This window comes from Fukomys damarensis, unplaced genomic scaffold, assembly GCF_012274545.1.
Source record: "Fukomys damarensis isolate Sample0158 unplaced genomic scaffold, DMR_v1.0_HiC HiC_scaffold_23, whole genome shotgun sequence".
Lineage (NCBI taxonomy): Eukaryota > Metazoa > Chordata > Mammalia > Rodentia > Bathyergidae > Fukomys > Fukomys damarensis.
This window is the reverse complement of record NW_022900935.1, coordinates 1,300,021-1,314,347: the sequence shown is the minus strand read 5'-3', so window position 1 is coordinate 1,314,347 and position 14,327 is coordinate 1,300,021. Positions and strand designations below refer to the sequence as shown.

At 47.5% G+C, this 14,327-nt stretch overlaps 1 protein-coding gene across 1 annotated transcript; it reads right to left on the bottom strand.

Moving 5' to 3' along the window:
* Window positions 1-7,619: 7,619 nt before the first annotated feature.
* Window positions 7,620-13,522, bottom strand: Rsc1a1 (regulator of solute carriers 1). Its single transcript, XM_019206087.1, has 2 exons — window positions 13,460-13,522; window positions 7,620-10,979 (listed from the first exon to the last, which is right to left on the bottom strand). Exon 2 carries the CDS (start codon window positions 10,945-10,947, stop codon window positions 9,136-9,138), a length of 1,812 nt encoding a protein of 603 aa, XP_019061632.1. The 5' UTR covers window positions 10,948-10,979; window positions 13,460-13,522; the 3' UTR covers window positions 7,620-9,135.
* Between the last annotated feature and the right edge of the window lie 805 nt (window positions 13,523-14,327).

Genomic DNA, 14,327 nt, shown 5'->3' with positions numbered 1-14,327 from the left:
AAGCGAAAAGGAAAGGAGCCAACCAAACACGTGGGGTTTTGAAAGGCTGTAAAAAATCATTTTCCTCCTTTTAGATCTCAGCAGTTTTTTGTTGTTGTTGTTGTTGGTGGTGGTGGTGGTGGTTCTTTTTGTTTTTTGAGACAGGGTCTCACTATGTAGTTGAGACTGACCTGGAACTCACTACATAACCCAGGCTGGTCTAGAACTCAGTGATCCTCCTGCCTCAGCCTCCCAAGTACTGGGATTACAGGTGTGTGCCACCACACCCAGATGATCCCAGCTAAGCATGAAAGAGCCTTTGAACATCAAGCCCAGAAAGACTCAGCTCTGCAGCGAAAAGTACACTGTTTTCCCACTCCAATAATGTACTTGATGGACTTGAGGTAGGCGCTACTGCGCACCCTGCAAGTGAGAAAGCAGTGTCAGGCTCACAGATCGCATAGGTAGGCACTGTGAATGGGGTACTGGCCTTAAGCATGATGAAGACCCAGAAGCCTACCAAGGACTAAATAACTTGTTTTACCAAAGAAACCACCAACCCAGATGGGAGAAGCTACCAACTCTTTGGGCCCACAGGCTAGGGAGTTCCTTCTAAAGAGAACTGGGATCCTAAACAAACTTCTTCACAATGAATGCTAGCAGTTTTCTAATTTGGGGGCCAGTGACAGCTGCATATTCTGATGTCCCTTTCCCAAATAGGACTTGCTACTGCAGTTATTCCGGCCCTGTCCTCTCACAGTATGTGGCAGGAGAGGAGCTAAGTGATCCCAGAGATTAGAACTTACAAGACCTAAGGAGCCACAGCAACACCTGAGGGAGAGGGCCAGGCAGCAGGGGTGACTCTAGGCTTGGAGGCCAACAGGTACCTAAACGGGACATGAATCACTTCCTCTGGAGAAAGGGCGTGTGTGGGCTCCAAGGTGCCAGTAAGGCCTGGTAGCTGGCCACAAACTATTCCTGGTTTTGCAGGGCAGAGAGGTGGATTATAATCCCCACCTCCCGAGTTTGGCATGGCCAGGTGACGGCTTCCAGCCAGTGCAATGAGGAATGGAGAGGCACATCGCCACCCTTTCCCTGGCGTGCCAGCTGGTGCTGATGTCTGAGGACATCTTGGAGGCCACACGCTGAAGAGGGCAGCCCAGGGTGCGGAACGACTCCCCCCACATTAGACTCAGATAAAATATCCAACGTTTGAGTGTCTTTGCAATACTGAGGACTGAACCCAGGGCCTCTGCACTGAGCTACATCCCCAGCCCCTTTTAAAGTTTTTGAGGTAGACTCTTAGTGGCTTAAGTTGTCCAGGGTGGGCTCAAACTTGGACCCTTCTGCCTTAGCCTCTCAGGGCACTGGGGTCACAGGTGTGGGCATCAGGCCTGGCTGAATCTCCCCAGCTTCTGCAAAGTCCACTTAGCAGTTTTCAGAAGGGGCCTTCCGAACCATGCCTGTTCGTATGTAACGCGCAGGTAGTGAGCATGGGGTGTGCACCAGGCACGGGTGAACTTCGTGAACTTGTTTCATTGCTATTACCCAGTCACATCAACTAGTAAGTGGCAGAGGGGATCTGTAGCCATGTGACCTGGCTCTGGAGGACACCAGGCTCAACTACTGGGTTCCCCAGCTTACCAGGCACCAACTGCACACAGGCAGTTCTAAAACGCCCGCCTGTCCCCCTGCAACCCGGAAGTTAGCTCATGGTGCCTCGATGCCTGTTCCTCTGGACTCAGGCACAGAGACCATTGTAAGTCATGACGTGTGTGAGTAACTCAAAGGGGCAGGCAGACAAGGACAAGAGTGAAGTAACCATCTCGATGTAGAAAGAAACTGATCGAACAAAATTCTTACGGTAAAAACTTTATTGTCTTAAATATCAAATGTTTTACACACCATTTTTTTTTCCTTCAGAAAGTTCCTATTAAAAAAAGAGAAACAAAATAAAGCGTTTGATTACTTAGGGCTGACTTACATTTTCAGTATGACACAAGTTCAAACTCAAAGGCATGGAGTTCACTCAGCTATAGGCAGGCCCTAGGCTCAGCCCCTAACCCTAATGGCACGATGCAGCCAAGTTTGGGGTTCCTGAGTTTGGTTCCTGTAAGTTCTCAGAGTTTTCCCAACTCTCAAAACCAGAGCATTTGGGGAACAGCTGAGCTACAAGCAAAGCCTATTTTGCCAGTCAGTCTAGTTCTTAAGATGCAGTAGTCTCAAAGGTTATAAAGAAAATCTTACCATACAAAGAAAAAAAGGGAAAGAAAAGAGGGGTTTCTATTACTACAGTTTGCCAAATATGGCTATAAAACTGGTAAACAAATCTTTTGAGTGCAAAGGCCATGAGCCCAACTTGCCAACAATATTTGGATTTGGAATAAAAACACACAGTCGATTTTCATTGCAGGTACGTGGTGAAAAAAGCACATTCAGCCAGTGTGTAGAAGCGTTCCAACACCAGAACTATTTCCAGAGGGTGACCGGGGTGATGAACCAAAATCTAAGCGTTGAGATGGGAAGGTTTTGGACAGGTGGCATAAAACTCACTTTAAGGGGTGAAAAAGCCTGGTCACGGCATCTGGAAACAAACCGAGCTGGCCGGCTCTGGCAGGAAACACCCATCTACCCTTCTTCAGGCCACAGACCCATTCTCTCAAGGTGGCGGAGTAAACAAAACAATTGCTAGCGGGGGAAAATGCCTCAACCTGATCCCTCCCCAAATCAGACAATGAAAATCTTAACAGCACGGAGCAATGTAGTTCTGTCAGTTACCCCAATACTGTGTTCTCTCTCCACATCCCGATCATCTGTAGTTTAATATTTTAGGTAAAGAAATGTCCTCTAAGCCCTACACCCTGTGCCATTTTCTTGGCCAATTTCACTCCCAAGGTGATGCCCTACACCCTCCTCAGCCGAGCCCTCTGCTTTACAGCCCCATGGTCTACAGTCACACCGCAGCTTCCTGTGAGCCCTAAGGCTCACAGAACCTAGACTCAGATTCTACCTGTGTTCGTGGGTTAAAGAACACCCTGGGATGGAGCCCTCCTGCTGTGTTTAGAGCCTCCAATTCTTTTGTAAGTCACTCCTGCCAGTCCCCGAGCAGTGGCCTTCTACATTTCCTGCTCTAGATTCCCATTTTCATACGCTGCACTCAGATGCTTTAAAATAGCACAAAACCCGGCTAAGTCCCGCCAGCCCAGATGGCCAGTATTCGCTCGGAGCGAGGGCTGTGGGCGGTACGGCGCCCTCCCATCCCATCGGAAGGCTGCCTGACACTGTCGCCATCAACTTCCTGTCCTGCCTGTCCCTTCCCTCCTAGCAGCACTGTGAATTGATCTCTCAGCATCTGGTTTCTTCAGGTATTTCCACCAAATGTTACAATTTTGTTGGTTTCTCTGCTTCTGCTTTTTTCATTTTTTGGTACCGGGGATCGAACGCAGGTCCTTGTGCTTGTGAGGCAGGCGGTGGCACCACTGAGCTAAATCTCTGGCCCTCTGCTTTTTTCTTTTTTTTTAAATTGAGACAGGGTCTCAGTTTGTAGCCCAGGCTGGCTTCAAAACTCCTAAGTGCTGGGACTTGAGGTGTACCTGGCATTCAGAATAAATAAATAAAATTTAAAATCCTGGGGCTGCGACAGAGTGCTCGCCTAACATGCACAAGGCCCTGGGTTCAATCTATGGGGAAAATGATAGGTTCCCAGCATTTGATTCCCTTGTGGGCTTGATTCTTCCCGACTGGCTCTAAAATGGAACCAAGGAACTCTAAGGACTTCAAAAACTAAACATGCTAACAGGGCGCAGTGGCAATGCCTGTAGTCCCAGCTGCAAGAAGGCTGGAGAACAAATGATCCTGTCCCGGGAGAGAGTGCAAAAAGCTTATAGGCAAAAATAGAGCCTGTATTTGAAGTTAAAATGTTTCACGTCTCGCTATTATTCTGAAAGCTTCACAAGGGAAGGGTCCAATCTGTTAACAGTCACACCTCAAATCCCCACTGTCCATCAGTGCCTGGCATGAGGGCACTCATATTTATCGAGTGGATGGAAAAGTAACAAGAGTCTCGCACAAAATTCATCCCGCGAGCCAGGTAACACTGGTGCCCTTCTGTAATCCCAGCACTCCGGAGGCTGAGGCAGAAACCCTGTGAGTTCAAGACCAGCCTTAACTACACAGTGAGACACTGTCTCAAGACACACAAAAAGAAAACTAAGAATAGTGGTACCTGCCTGTAATCACGGTACTCAGGAGGCTGAGGCAGGAAGGATCACTGTAAATTTGAGGCCTGCCTATGCTACATAGCAAGGCCCTGTCAAGAGACTTTAATGTTGCATAGCCTTGAAGGGAGTAGTTAACTTCCTTTTAAATATGTAAGAGAATTTCTCATTTTTTTTCTCCTCCTTTCTCATTGTAACACTGATAGTACAGGGCAGGGGATTTGGCTCAGTGGTTCTGCTGCCTGCCTCCCAAGTGCAAGGTCCCAAGTTTGATCCTTGGGACAAAAAAGCATCCAGAGACCCATTTTTAGTTTACCAGGTGCAAAACCCATATAGCAACCTATCTGGGGAATCCTAGTGATTTAATGTGGGGAAACTGACTGCTTGGTAACAGGGAGCCTGAGGCCCACTTCAAGTGGGTCCTCATCTCCAGGAGGGACACTTTCTCTTTTTTGGTAACCGAAGATCGAACTCGGGACCTTGTGCTTGCGAGGCAGGTGCAGTGCCACTGAGCTGAAGTCCTGGCCCTTTGGGGACTATTTCCAAACGCTTATACTCCCACTTTCACTGCCCACTGCTACTCAATACCTCTGCTCTTCAGGGAAACAAATGCACAAAAGAAAAGCAAGAACACTACAGGTTCACCCCTAAGTTCTTCACTCAGCGACTAACACCACCTACCAAGGCTCCACTAAGTCTAAAACGTGCTATGACCTCACAATCCAGTTCCAAGGACAGGCTAAGAGGAATCCGCATTCACTCGCTGGGGTGAAACGGCTTATTTTTATGTATCTCCTAACAGGAGAAGTAATTCATTTTCTAGGGAGGGCAACTCATAACTGTCTTTTTAGTTCAGCCAAAGACTACACTAGGTCACCAAGTTCAAATGAGAAAATGGCCTCTGGGTGAGTGCTAGAGAGAATACAATCCAGTTAATATCTCAGCTTTTTTTCCTTTTCTGAGACAGGGTCTCACTATGTAGTTGAGACTGACCTGGAACTCACTATGTAGCCCAGGCTGATCTCGAACTCACAGCGATCCTCCTGCCTCAGCCTCCCAAGTGCTGGGATTACAGGAATGTGCCGCCATGTGTCTTATTATATATAGATTTTTTTTTTGGTGTTGGGGATCCAAGTCAGGGCCTCACAGGCTAAGCACAAGCTCTACCAACAAGCTCACCCCAAAGCCCTGGTTAGCTTCTCCAGGATGCACTGTCAGTGAGTTAAGTCTGAAACATGCAGCGATCCAACCTTCCTGCACACCCCCGCCACAGGCGGCCGACAGCAGGCAAAGGCAATCGGAGTGTGAGTGACTCTCTGGCCTAGTTATTTGCAAGGCAGTTCATTATATACATGGCGAGATAAAAGCCACCATCACTGAAGACATCTGTAGATATAAAACTTGCTTTTTAATCTATGTAAAATTAACTCTAAGGTATTTGTCAATCACCATAGGTAACAGCTCACACGTGTTCACAGACATGAACGGAAAGGTCACACCAACAACTTTTATGGCTTTCATTAGAGAGAGCTGTGATAGGAAGACAGGAGGATTCCACAGTGACTGGGTGTCACGAAATGAGGGACACAAAGTCTCCTATTTCATTCCCAGGTGCCCTCTTGATGGAGAAACACTTTGGGGGTGAACACAGGGGACCGGTATGGAGTCAAGCAGCTCTGGGAAGCACAGGCGGACAGAGGGTTCTAATAGACACACCATCCACTCAGCCTCCCTCGCTAAGCAGCTGGTTATCTTTACCCACTAACAGGTGAGGCCCAAACTGGCAGAGCTGGAGATGGTTCTGAGGTGCCCACAGCAGAACCTCTGGCCTCTGTATAGCAGTCTGGTGGCCAAGTGCCTCACAGAGACCCTCCTCTCTGGTGCATAAGCAGAGACCACCCTAGGATGTAAGCGCCGACACAGGACTGCCCTGATGGGTTGGGGAATTATCGGAGGGGTTCGCAATGGCTCGATCTTATTTATTTTTAGGAGTTAATATATAACTTCAGGGGCTGGGGATTTAGCTCAGTGGTTCTGCCACCTGCCTTGCAAGCACAAGGACCCGAGTTCAATCTCTGGTCCCCCACCAAAATATATATAAAACTTCTGCACTTCTGAAGTTCTAGTACTAAAGGAAAACTGACACTGCAGGTTCAACGGTGTAATATTCCTAATACCTTTTGTGGTCTAGAACTGCTAAATTAAAAAATCATTCAAACTCCTAAAATGTTATTTTCATATGAATGATGGACAGTGACATTTTAAAAATCAAAAGCAAGTATATGCTAAAAAAAAAAAAGGGACCAAAAGGGATTTGGCAGGCGGGTTAAGCTCATGGGAAGAATTCCTAACAAGAACACCTGTACGACTGTAAGCCTATTCACTTTTCTCCTAAAGATAAATGTACAGACAGACACATAAAACTACTATAATGAAATCTTTCCCGGATTGACGCTATGTCCTTCACCTGGAACAGCTTCCTAAACCCCAACATGGAGAAGTCAGTGGCCAGCTTCCGAGCAGGGTGCTGGTGGGATCTGCGCACACAGGAAGCTCTGCAGCCACCGTCACACGGGCCTTTCGGTGGCCGCTGATGAGTTCCCTGTGCCCTAAGATTTAGAACCCTAAAGTACACTCTCAAACCACCACCCAGAACGCAAATCCAGGGCCCCAGTGCACTGCTGCTGGCTTTTGCCTTAGTCATAACGCCAACTACTTAATTATAATCACAGCTCTAGGAGTCGGTCGACAGCGATCCTGTAACATCTCCTCCTAGTGAATCTTATGTCTTTGGTGTAGGGCAAGCAAGAGTCGACAACGTGTGGCTGCCTGTGAGTTTAAAGACAGCCAGGTTCACCTGCTGTTCTGAGCACCCAAAGGAAAGCGGAAAACGACAGCCCCTTCTGTCAACCACCTCCTAACTTCAGAAAGGATCACGATGTGTCTACGTGACCTGCATCAGGTCGCTGAAGGCTCAAAACACACACACAAACAACACAGACTGGGAGTTGCCTCCAAGTGCCCCTAAATTAAAGTTTTAGAAACTCCTGAGAGGAGCCTGTTTTGATTGTACTCAGTGATTTTAAATTTTGATGGGAAGAGCAAGCCTTCGGAGAAAAGTGACCCTTCCCGAAGAAAAAATCATTTAACTCTTCAGCTCAGCAATCATTCTTTCAAAAACTTTTGTTTCAAATATGTTGCAAACTATAATCTGGAATCAGGAATAATCATTCTCAAATTTATTTTTTTTTAAATTTTTTATTCTTTTTTTTCTTTTTTTTTGGTACCAGGAACTGAACTCAGAACAGCAACACTGAGCTACTTCCTGGGACCTTATATTTTTTCTTGAGACAGGGTGTCATTATGCAGCTCAGGCTGATCTCAGACTTGTAGTTCTCCTGCCTCAGCCTCCAGAGGGCTGGGATTACAGGTGGGCATAACCACCACGCCTGGCTTTCAAAATTCTTTTCTTTTTTTTGGTATCAGGGGATTGAAATCCCGGACCTTAAGCCTGTGAGGCAGGAGGTGGCGCCACTGCGCTAAATCCCCAGTCCCTCAAAATTTTTAAAAACAAACAAACAAACAAAACCCCCAAGATTTCAGAATCCTGCTAGGTACCTAAAAGAATAGTTCATTTTCTAGGAAAGAATTATCTACAACCTATCCAGTAGGGTTATTGCACAGTGGGGCCCACAGGACAATGACTTCCAAGGGCTACTCCTTATATTAAAAAAAAAAAGGCCACAATAAATAGTTCTATATATTTTGCCCCACTCTAATTTGACATGGTAAACACAAACATGAATCTTGCTTAAAAAGAAACTCCTGAGGAAAGAAAGGGATGGAAAACTACCAAGGCCACTGAAGTCAGAAACGACTATCTTCACCGCCACGACTGACACCAGACTGACCACGCTAAGCACACGATGAACCCGTGGCGAGATTACCACAGTTCCACGTCTCCCTCGGATCACAGCCGGTGGCGCTCTGGAGAACCTCCCAGCACAAGGCGAGTCTGGAAAGGGAGTGAGCTGCTGGCGATCTACCCACGTAGCTAGATCTGCGCTCGTCACTAAGGGCTGAGGTGTCATCAGGGAGACGCTAGCAAACCCAATCCTCAGTACATCCCAGTTTTTAGGCCACTGCCTGCCTTGCACAGCCCTTGACATTTGCAGACGGAATCACGCGGGGCCTTTCTTTCCCTTCCCTTCTCTGTTCTGGGCAGCACCAAGTTTCGCTCTGCAGTTAATTCTAAGACCTCCCACCCAGTGGAACCCACGCACACAGTAGTGTGTAGTGCAGAGTGGCTCGAGCTTTAATCCCGCTCACTGTTAAAATGTCAAGTCCTGAGCACACAAATAAAAGCACAGCACCCTAGAATACCTTATTCAGTTTTTCTTCAACGTCGTTGTAACGGGTGAGTCACAACACGCAGACCCTGTGTAAAACTCCAAACACCAAGCGGCACGGTCAGAAGTTTTCCCACTGATGACTGAGCTGACAAGCCGCACCCTGCCTGTTGCAGAGACGGCCGTGGCAGGAAGTTCGTCCGTGTGGAACTGCACGGGTGGCAGGTTTCTCACGGCCTCTGCTTTTCAAAGCATTCACTCTCAATTCTACAATGTTATGCTACAGACAAAACCATCCATTTTATTCCAGGACACATCACCTTAATGAGAATAAAAAGCTTCGTATGCACATACTGCCAATACATTTTAAAAGGCCAAAATTTAACAAGTAGAATAGACAAATTCATCAGACAAGAGATCATAAATTACTTTGGCCGAAAAAAAACCTTTAAAAAAATTCTGGCTCGACATTCTGCTCGCAGGTTTCTGGATCGACGGTGTATGTGGAGAGGGTGTATTGTACAGAAAGGGCGCGCTTTGTTTCTTCCTCTTAAAGGGATCGGAGGACGGTCTAGCCCACTTTCCCGTGGTTACGTAGGAACTACAATGTTCTTAGCTAGCAAAACAAGAAGTGCAAGGTCTGCATTTCCACCCACTCGATGCAAAGCCCCGAGAGCTTCCTGCAAAGTAAAGCCAGCCCGGAGAATCCGGTCAATATCTGTGGCGGGAAAAATTAAGGGTGAAAGAAGGGAAAGACTTGATGAGGGACGGCTGGTAGGCGGTTCCAATTCAAGAAATGGCCTCGCAGTGTCAGGACAGGCATTTTCTCTGGTTTCGGGCCTGTCCGTTACTGGATTCTGCATGCCCCGACCCAGGTCTTTAACCAGTATGAAACCAGGTGGCAAAGACTCAGTGTGCTCAGCAGTCTGACTGAGGGCATCTTCCTCACTGGCTGTGAGACTGGGTGAAGTTTCGACACCTAAGGTGCAGTGTAAGTGATTAGATGATTCAGATGAAGTTATAGTGACAGAAACGCTCTCACTCACTGACTCTCGAGATCCGGGGACACCTTCCTTGTCAGCTGACAGGCCATCACCTGGACGCCGGGAGCCAAAACTTTCTGTGTCTTCTGTTCCAGTGCGAGGCGTAGCGCCGAAGCTTTCCGTCTTCACTGATGCAGATCTGGCCTGGTGACAGGAGACTTGTGGACACAGTTCGCTGTGGGGCGGACAGCCACTCTGAGTCCACCCTTCTGGAAAGTCTGTTTGGCCCTCGGGTGCTGTTTGTGACTGACAGACAACTTTAGATGTGTTTTCTGGAGCTGGCTTACTACTACTGACCAAAAGTTCATGAAGTTCTCTCAAGGCTGCTGATACAGATGAACGAGACTCTTCCGTGGCCCTGACAGAGGGCTGGCAGCCGCCACAGCGACTGAGAGAGGGGAGGCTGCTGCCACAGTCAGGGTTTGTTCCAGGCATCTCAACGTTACTTTCTGGAGGCTGTGAATCCTGAGTGCAAACGGAATTATTCACACTTTCAGGTGAAGGGCCACACTGTGATGCTTCCACTTCCATCAGGGGGTTATCCGGAGTGAGACGAGACGTGGCAGTGTTCTCGACGCTGGCATTCTGACTGCCTGCTGCCTTAAGCACGGCAACTACAGGCCGTTCCACCACATCTAGTTCCATACGCGTTTCTGAATTCGAGGGGCCAAAGCGTCCTGGAGGTAGGAAGCTCTTCTCTGTGCTTGGCAGATCTGCGTTCTGCTGCAGCCCGTCTCCTCTCAGAAAAGCCTTCAAACCAACAATTTGCTGCTGATCCTGTTGCTTCCCTTCAGGAAGTCGAAGGTCCCCCAGGTCACGAAGATGCCCTCGGTCACCAGGAGCCTCCTGCTGTTTATTCCCTGGTTCGGTGTGCTGCCGAAGGCCATTGAGTTGGTGCAGGCTCTGATTTTCTGGGCGACAACCCTTTTTGTCTACAAGCATCAGTGGTTCATGCATCCTAGCAGTGGTGACAGACACACTGGCTTCCTGTCTTGTACGGAGACAAAGTCTGAGGCCCTGGCAGCTTCCTTCAGCAGATTTCTCCAGATTACCTCTAAGGGCCACTTCTTCAGACGCATGAGGCAAAGGCATAGCTGGACCCTGGTCCGCTGAGGAAGCAAGACCAGGGAGCGACTGTAGAGGAAGGAGATCCTTCTGTTCCGAGTTCGTCTGGAATTCAGCTGAAGCCCTCAGAGCCTTTCCAGCTTTAGGTTCCATGCTGCCTGGGTCACTGGGCTCGACAGGGCAGGCTGAGGCAGAGGCAGAGCAAGCGAGCCTCGGAGGGTCACCAATTTCAGGACCTGGTCCTGAGGAATGGGCTGGACGGGCAAGTCCGTCTGAAGTTGGTAATGATGACATTCCCAGTGAGGTAGATTCTTTACCGCTCTTCTCTGTCACAAAAGGGAGAGCAAAAAGATTAATTGGCAGGTAACAGAAGGCCAATAAATTATCAGAGGATACAAATCTAAACAAGATAGAATACAATAAGCCCTTTAATTCTGGTTTCTCTTATACATAGACATGACTTTAAAAACACAAGAATCTTTCTCACTGTGCTAGGCAATTTACCATCCCAGAATCGGGATAAGAAGCAGGGATGTACTGGACAGCACAAGCTCGCTGCGGTCTGCTATGTTTCCATGTAGCAGCTGGGCCCCAGCTCAGGCTGTAGCGCACTGACACATCTCCATTCCCAGTGAGCCTAGAGCTCCAGAAGTTTCTTCAGGCAGGATCGTCCACCATTTGTCCCAAAATTTCCTGGGACACTTTAAATACCGTGCTTGCAATGAGTTCCCCGGGTAATTCTTAAGCACATCACAGATCTTGAGAACCGCTGCAGCATAGTAATTCCACACACTTTTCATATTTCAGATGTAAACACTGAGCTCAGAAGTATAAGAGCAAGTATATGTGTAACAAAGTAGGAATTATAAGGAGAAATAAGAATTCACATGCTTGCAGACTTCCAGGAAAACAGAAGTAAAGCTCAAGATAAAAGGAATTAAATCCCAATCGTCACCCTGCCAAATACTGCAACTTTGAAGGATCCTCAGTTACCCCACTGACAGAGTGCAGTCAAGAACATTTAAGCCCTTTAAGAAGAGAACAGGGAAGTGAACAGTGGAGGGAGATTACAATAGTTTTTCAACAGGGAATGATTTTATTTTTGAGTTGGGGTCTTGCTATATAGTTGAGGCTGGCCTTGAATTCATGGTGATCCTCTGGCCTCAGCCTGCGCTGGGATTACAGACGTGCATCACCATGCCTGGCAGCAATGACTAAATCTAGAGTCACTGCACTTACTGAGCCTCAGATATGATGGCAGACAACACTAGCTCAGGGCAGATACCATACTGATGCCACTAAAACTCAGCTCCAATCCTCCTTCTGACACTGAACAAGTTAAAACTGACCGAAAGCGCTTATTAACAAATTGCTAAAAGACCAATCACAATACACAATGTGGTTAGACGCAGCTAAAAGGCTCTGGGCCCAATGTTAACATCCCACACAGTACCTGATCTTGATGTAAGTCATGAAGCAATGCAGTTATAAATGCAAACAGCTTCAAATCGTTAAAATCAAACGGGTTAACAACACAAGACGACTAAAGCATTGTCAGGAAGTTACCGATTTCTTACAAAAATAATCTTACCTTACTTCTAGGTTAGCAGTAAACAGGAAAACAGTGTGTTTTATTTAAATTATATCCATCAGAATCTAGAAACACAGTCGCTGGTTTTACCAATCTAATCAACAAAACTGATTCTGAAAGATTCAGTTCTGGTCTAATGCTAACAGAAACTGCACTGTAATCCCTGTCAGCAAGAGAGAGCGTGGTAAACACCACCTAGCACTGCTGTACCAGTTGTAACTCGCCAGGCGAGGTGAAGGTCACAGCACTCTCAAGTGACGTCGTACCCACCAGAGAGCAGCACACAGTCAGCCCCCGGACCCGATACGGTCAATTCCATTAGCCTCAGTCCTCACTGTAGCGCAGGACTGGGTCAGTATCATAGAACATTTAGGAGAAGAGGATGAGGATAACGGGCAACTGTGCCTATTTTTAAACTGTCCTTTATAAGGAGTAAAGAGAGAGAGGAGGAGGAAAGAGGGAGAAGAACAAGGGGAGGAAGAGGAAAGGAGAAGTGAGGAGCAGGCAGGGAGAGGTTTTGAGGGTGGGGGTGGGGGCTTCAATGCTATGACTCCAATCACGACCAGCCAGAAATCCCCTAAAGCCCTTATTTTGTGAAAGAAAAGCTCTCCTCATCTTGCCGCATCAGCCAGATCAGCCAGATCAGATCGAGCTGACAACGATCTTGTTTCTACACAGGGAAATGGAAGCAGAATGGATCCTGTCCAGGCCGGGGCAGGGGAGGCAGCCTCAGTTCTTGTGCGAGGACAGCGCCGTGTCAGACCTGCCCAGGTGGCCCGCCGTGTTTCTCTTGGACAGAATGGAAATTTCTGCCCCTACACACAGGAGCAGAACAAGAGCTTCCAGTGTTTCAGAGGAAAGGGACTTAGGAGAAGCACAAATGCACAGGTATCTCCAACGACCGAGTGTTGTGACACCGAATCCTTCACTTGGCGTCCAGGACAGCTGGTCGTCGAGGTAGCTGGGAGGGGACGCGCACGTCTCACCGAGCTCCTCCCTCCCTGGAAACGCCGTGATAATTGGTGACATCTTAAACGGGAACTCATATTTACATATATATGTATGCAAACATACACACAAATGTAAATACCACGGGCCAGTTGTAACCGTGACTGGACAGGGTGAAATGATCGAAGGCAGAAGCTAACGTCCCAAACTGTACAGACAGCACAGACGACAACTGCATGGAAGGGTTAATGCGGCTTCTATAAATACCTGGTCTGGGGCCCACTCCAGCTGCAGTACACACACACTACATGCATCATGGCTTCTGACGCTCTGTTTGGATTAGGAAACAGACAAGCAAACCTGGGTTAACAATGCAAACCACACAGCATGCAGGGGACATCCTCCACTCCTCTGCCATCTTTAAAATTAGGAACCAGTAGGCACCAAGTTGGGGAATATTTATACTGTTTACACAGCCAAAAGATTTGCCGGTTGCTTCAGTTCTCCCACATACATAAAGCAATGTGTCAACTTCAACAGATGATGGGGGTGGGTAATCTCGCTATGTAGCCCAGGCTGGCCTTGAACTCATGCAATCCTCCTGCCTCAGCCTCCTGAGTGTTGGGATTACAGGCGTGCGCCACCATGCCCAGTGATCAACAGATTTATTTATTTATTTGGTACTGGGGATCAAACTCAGAATCTTGTGTTTGTGAGACAGGTGAAGCGCCACTGAGTAAATCCCCAGCCCCATCAATAGATTTTTAATTGAATTCAGAAAGAAATTAATCTCACACATTTATACTCAGAATTTATGAGCAAACAGGTGAAAAAAAGCAGCTTCCTCAGATAACATTAGATGATAAAATCTTATGGCACAGGGCTGGGGACTTAGCTCAGTGGTGTCACCCACCTGCCTTGCAAGAGCAAGGTCCTGAGTTCGATCCCTGGTGCCAAAAATAAAAAGCAAAGAAACCCAAAATGTTATTAAGGGGGGAAAAAAAAAGAAAGAAATATGGTTATATTTCATCTTGACTTACCTGCTTTACTTCTAGTCAGTTTAACATATCAAATATAGCTCCACTCTAAATTCTTTTGGTAGTCCAGGGGACTGAACTCGAGAGCCTCTGCACGG

Coding starts and splice junctions, on each gene's coding strand:
- Rsc1a1 (XM_019206087.1), bottom strand. CDS start 10,947: ATGTCATCATTACCAACTTCAGACGGACTTGCCCGTCCAGCCCATTCC.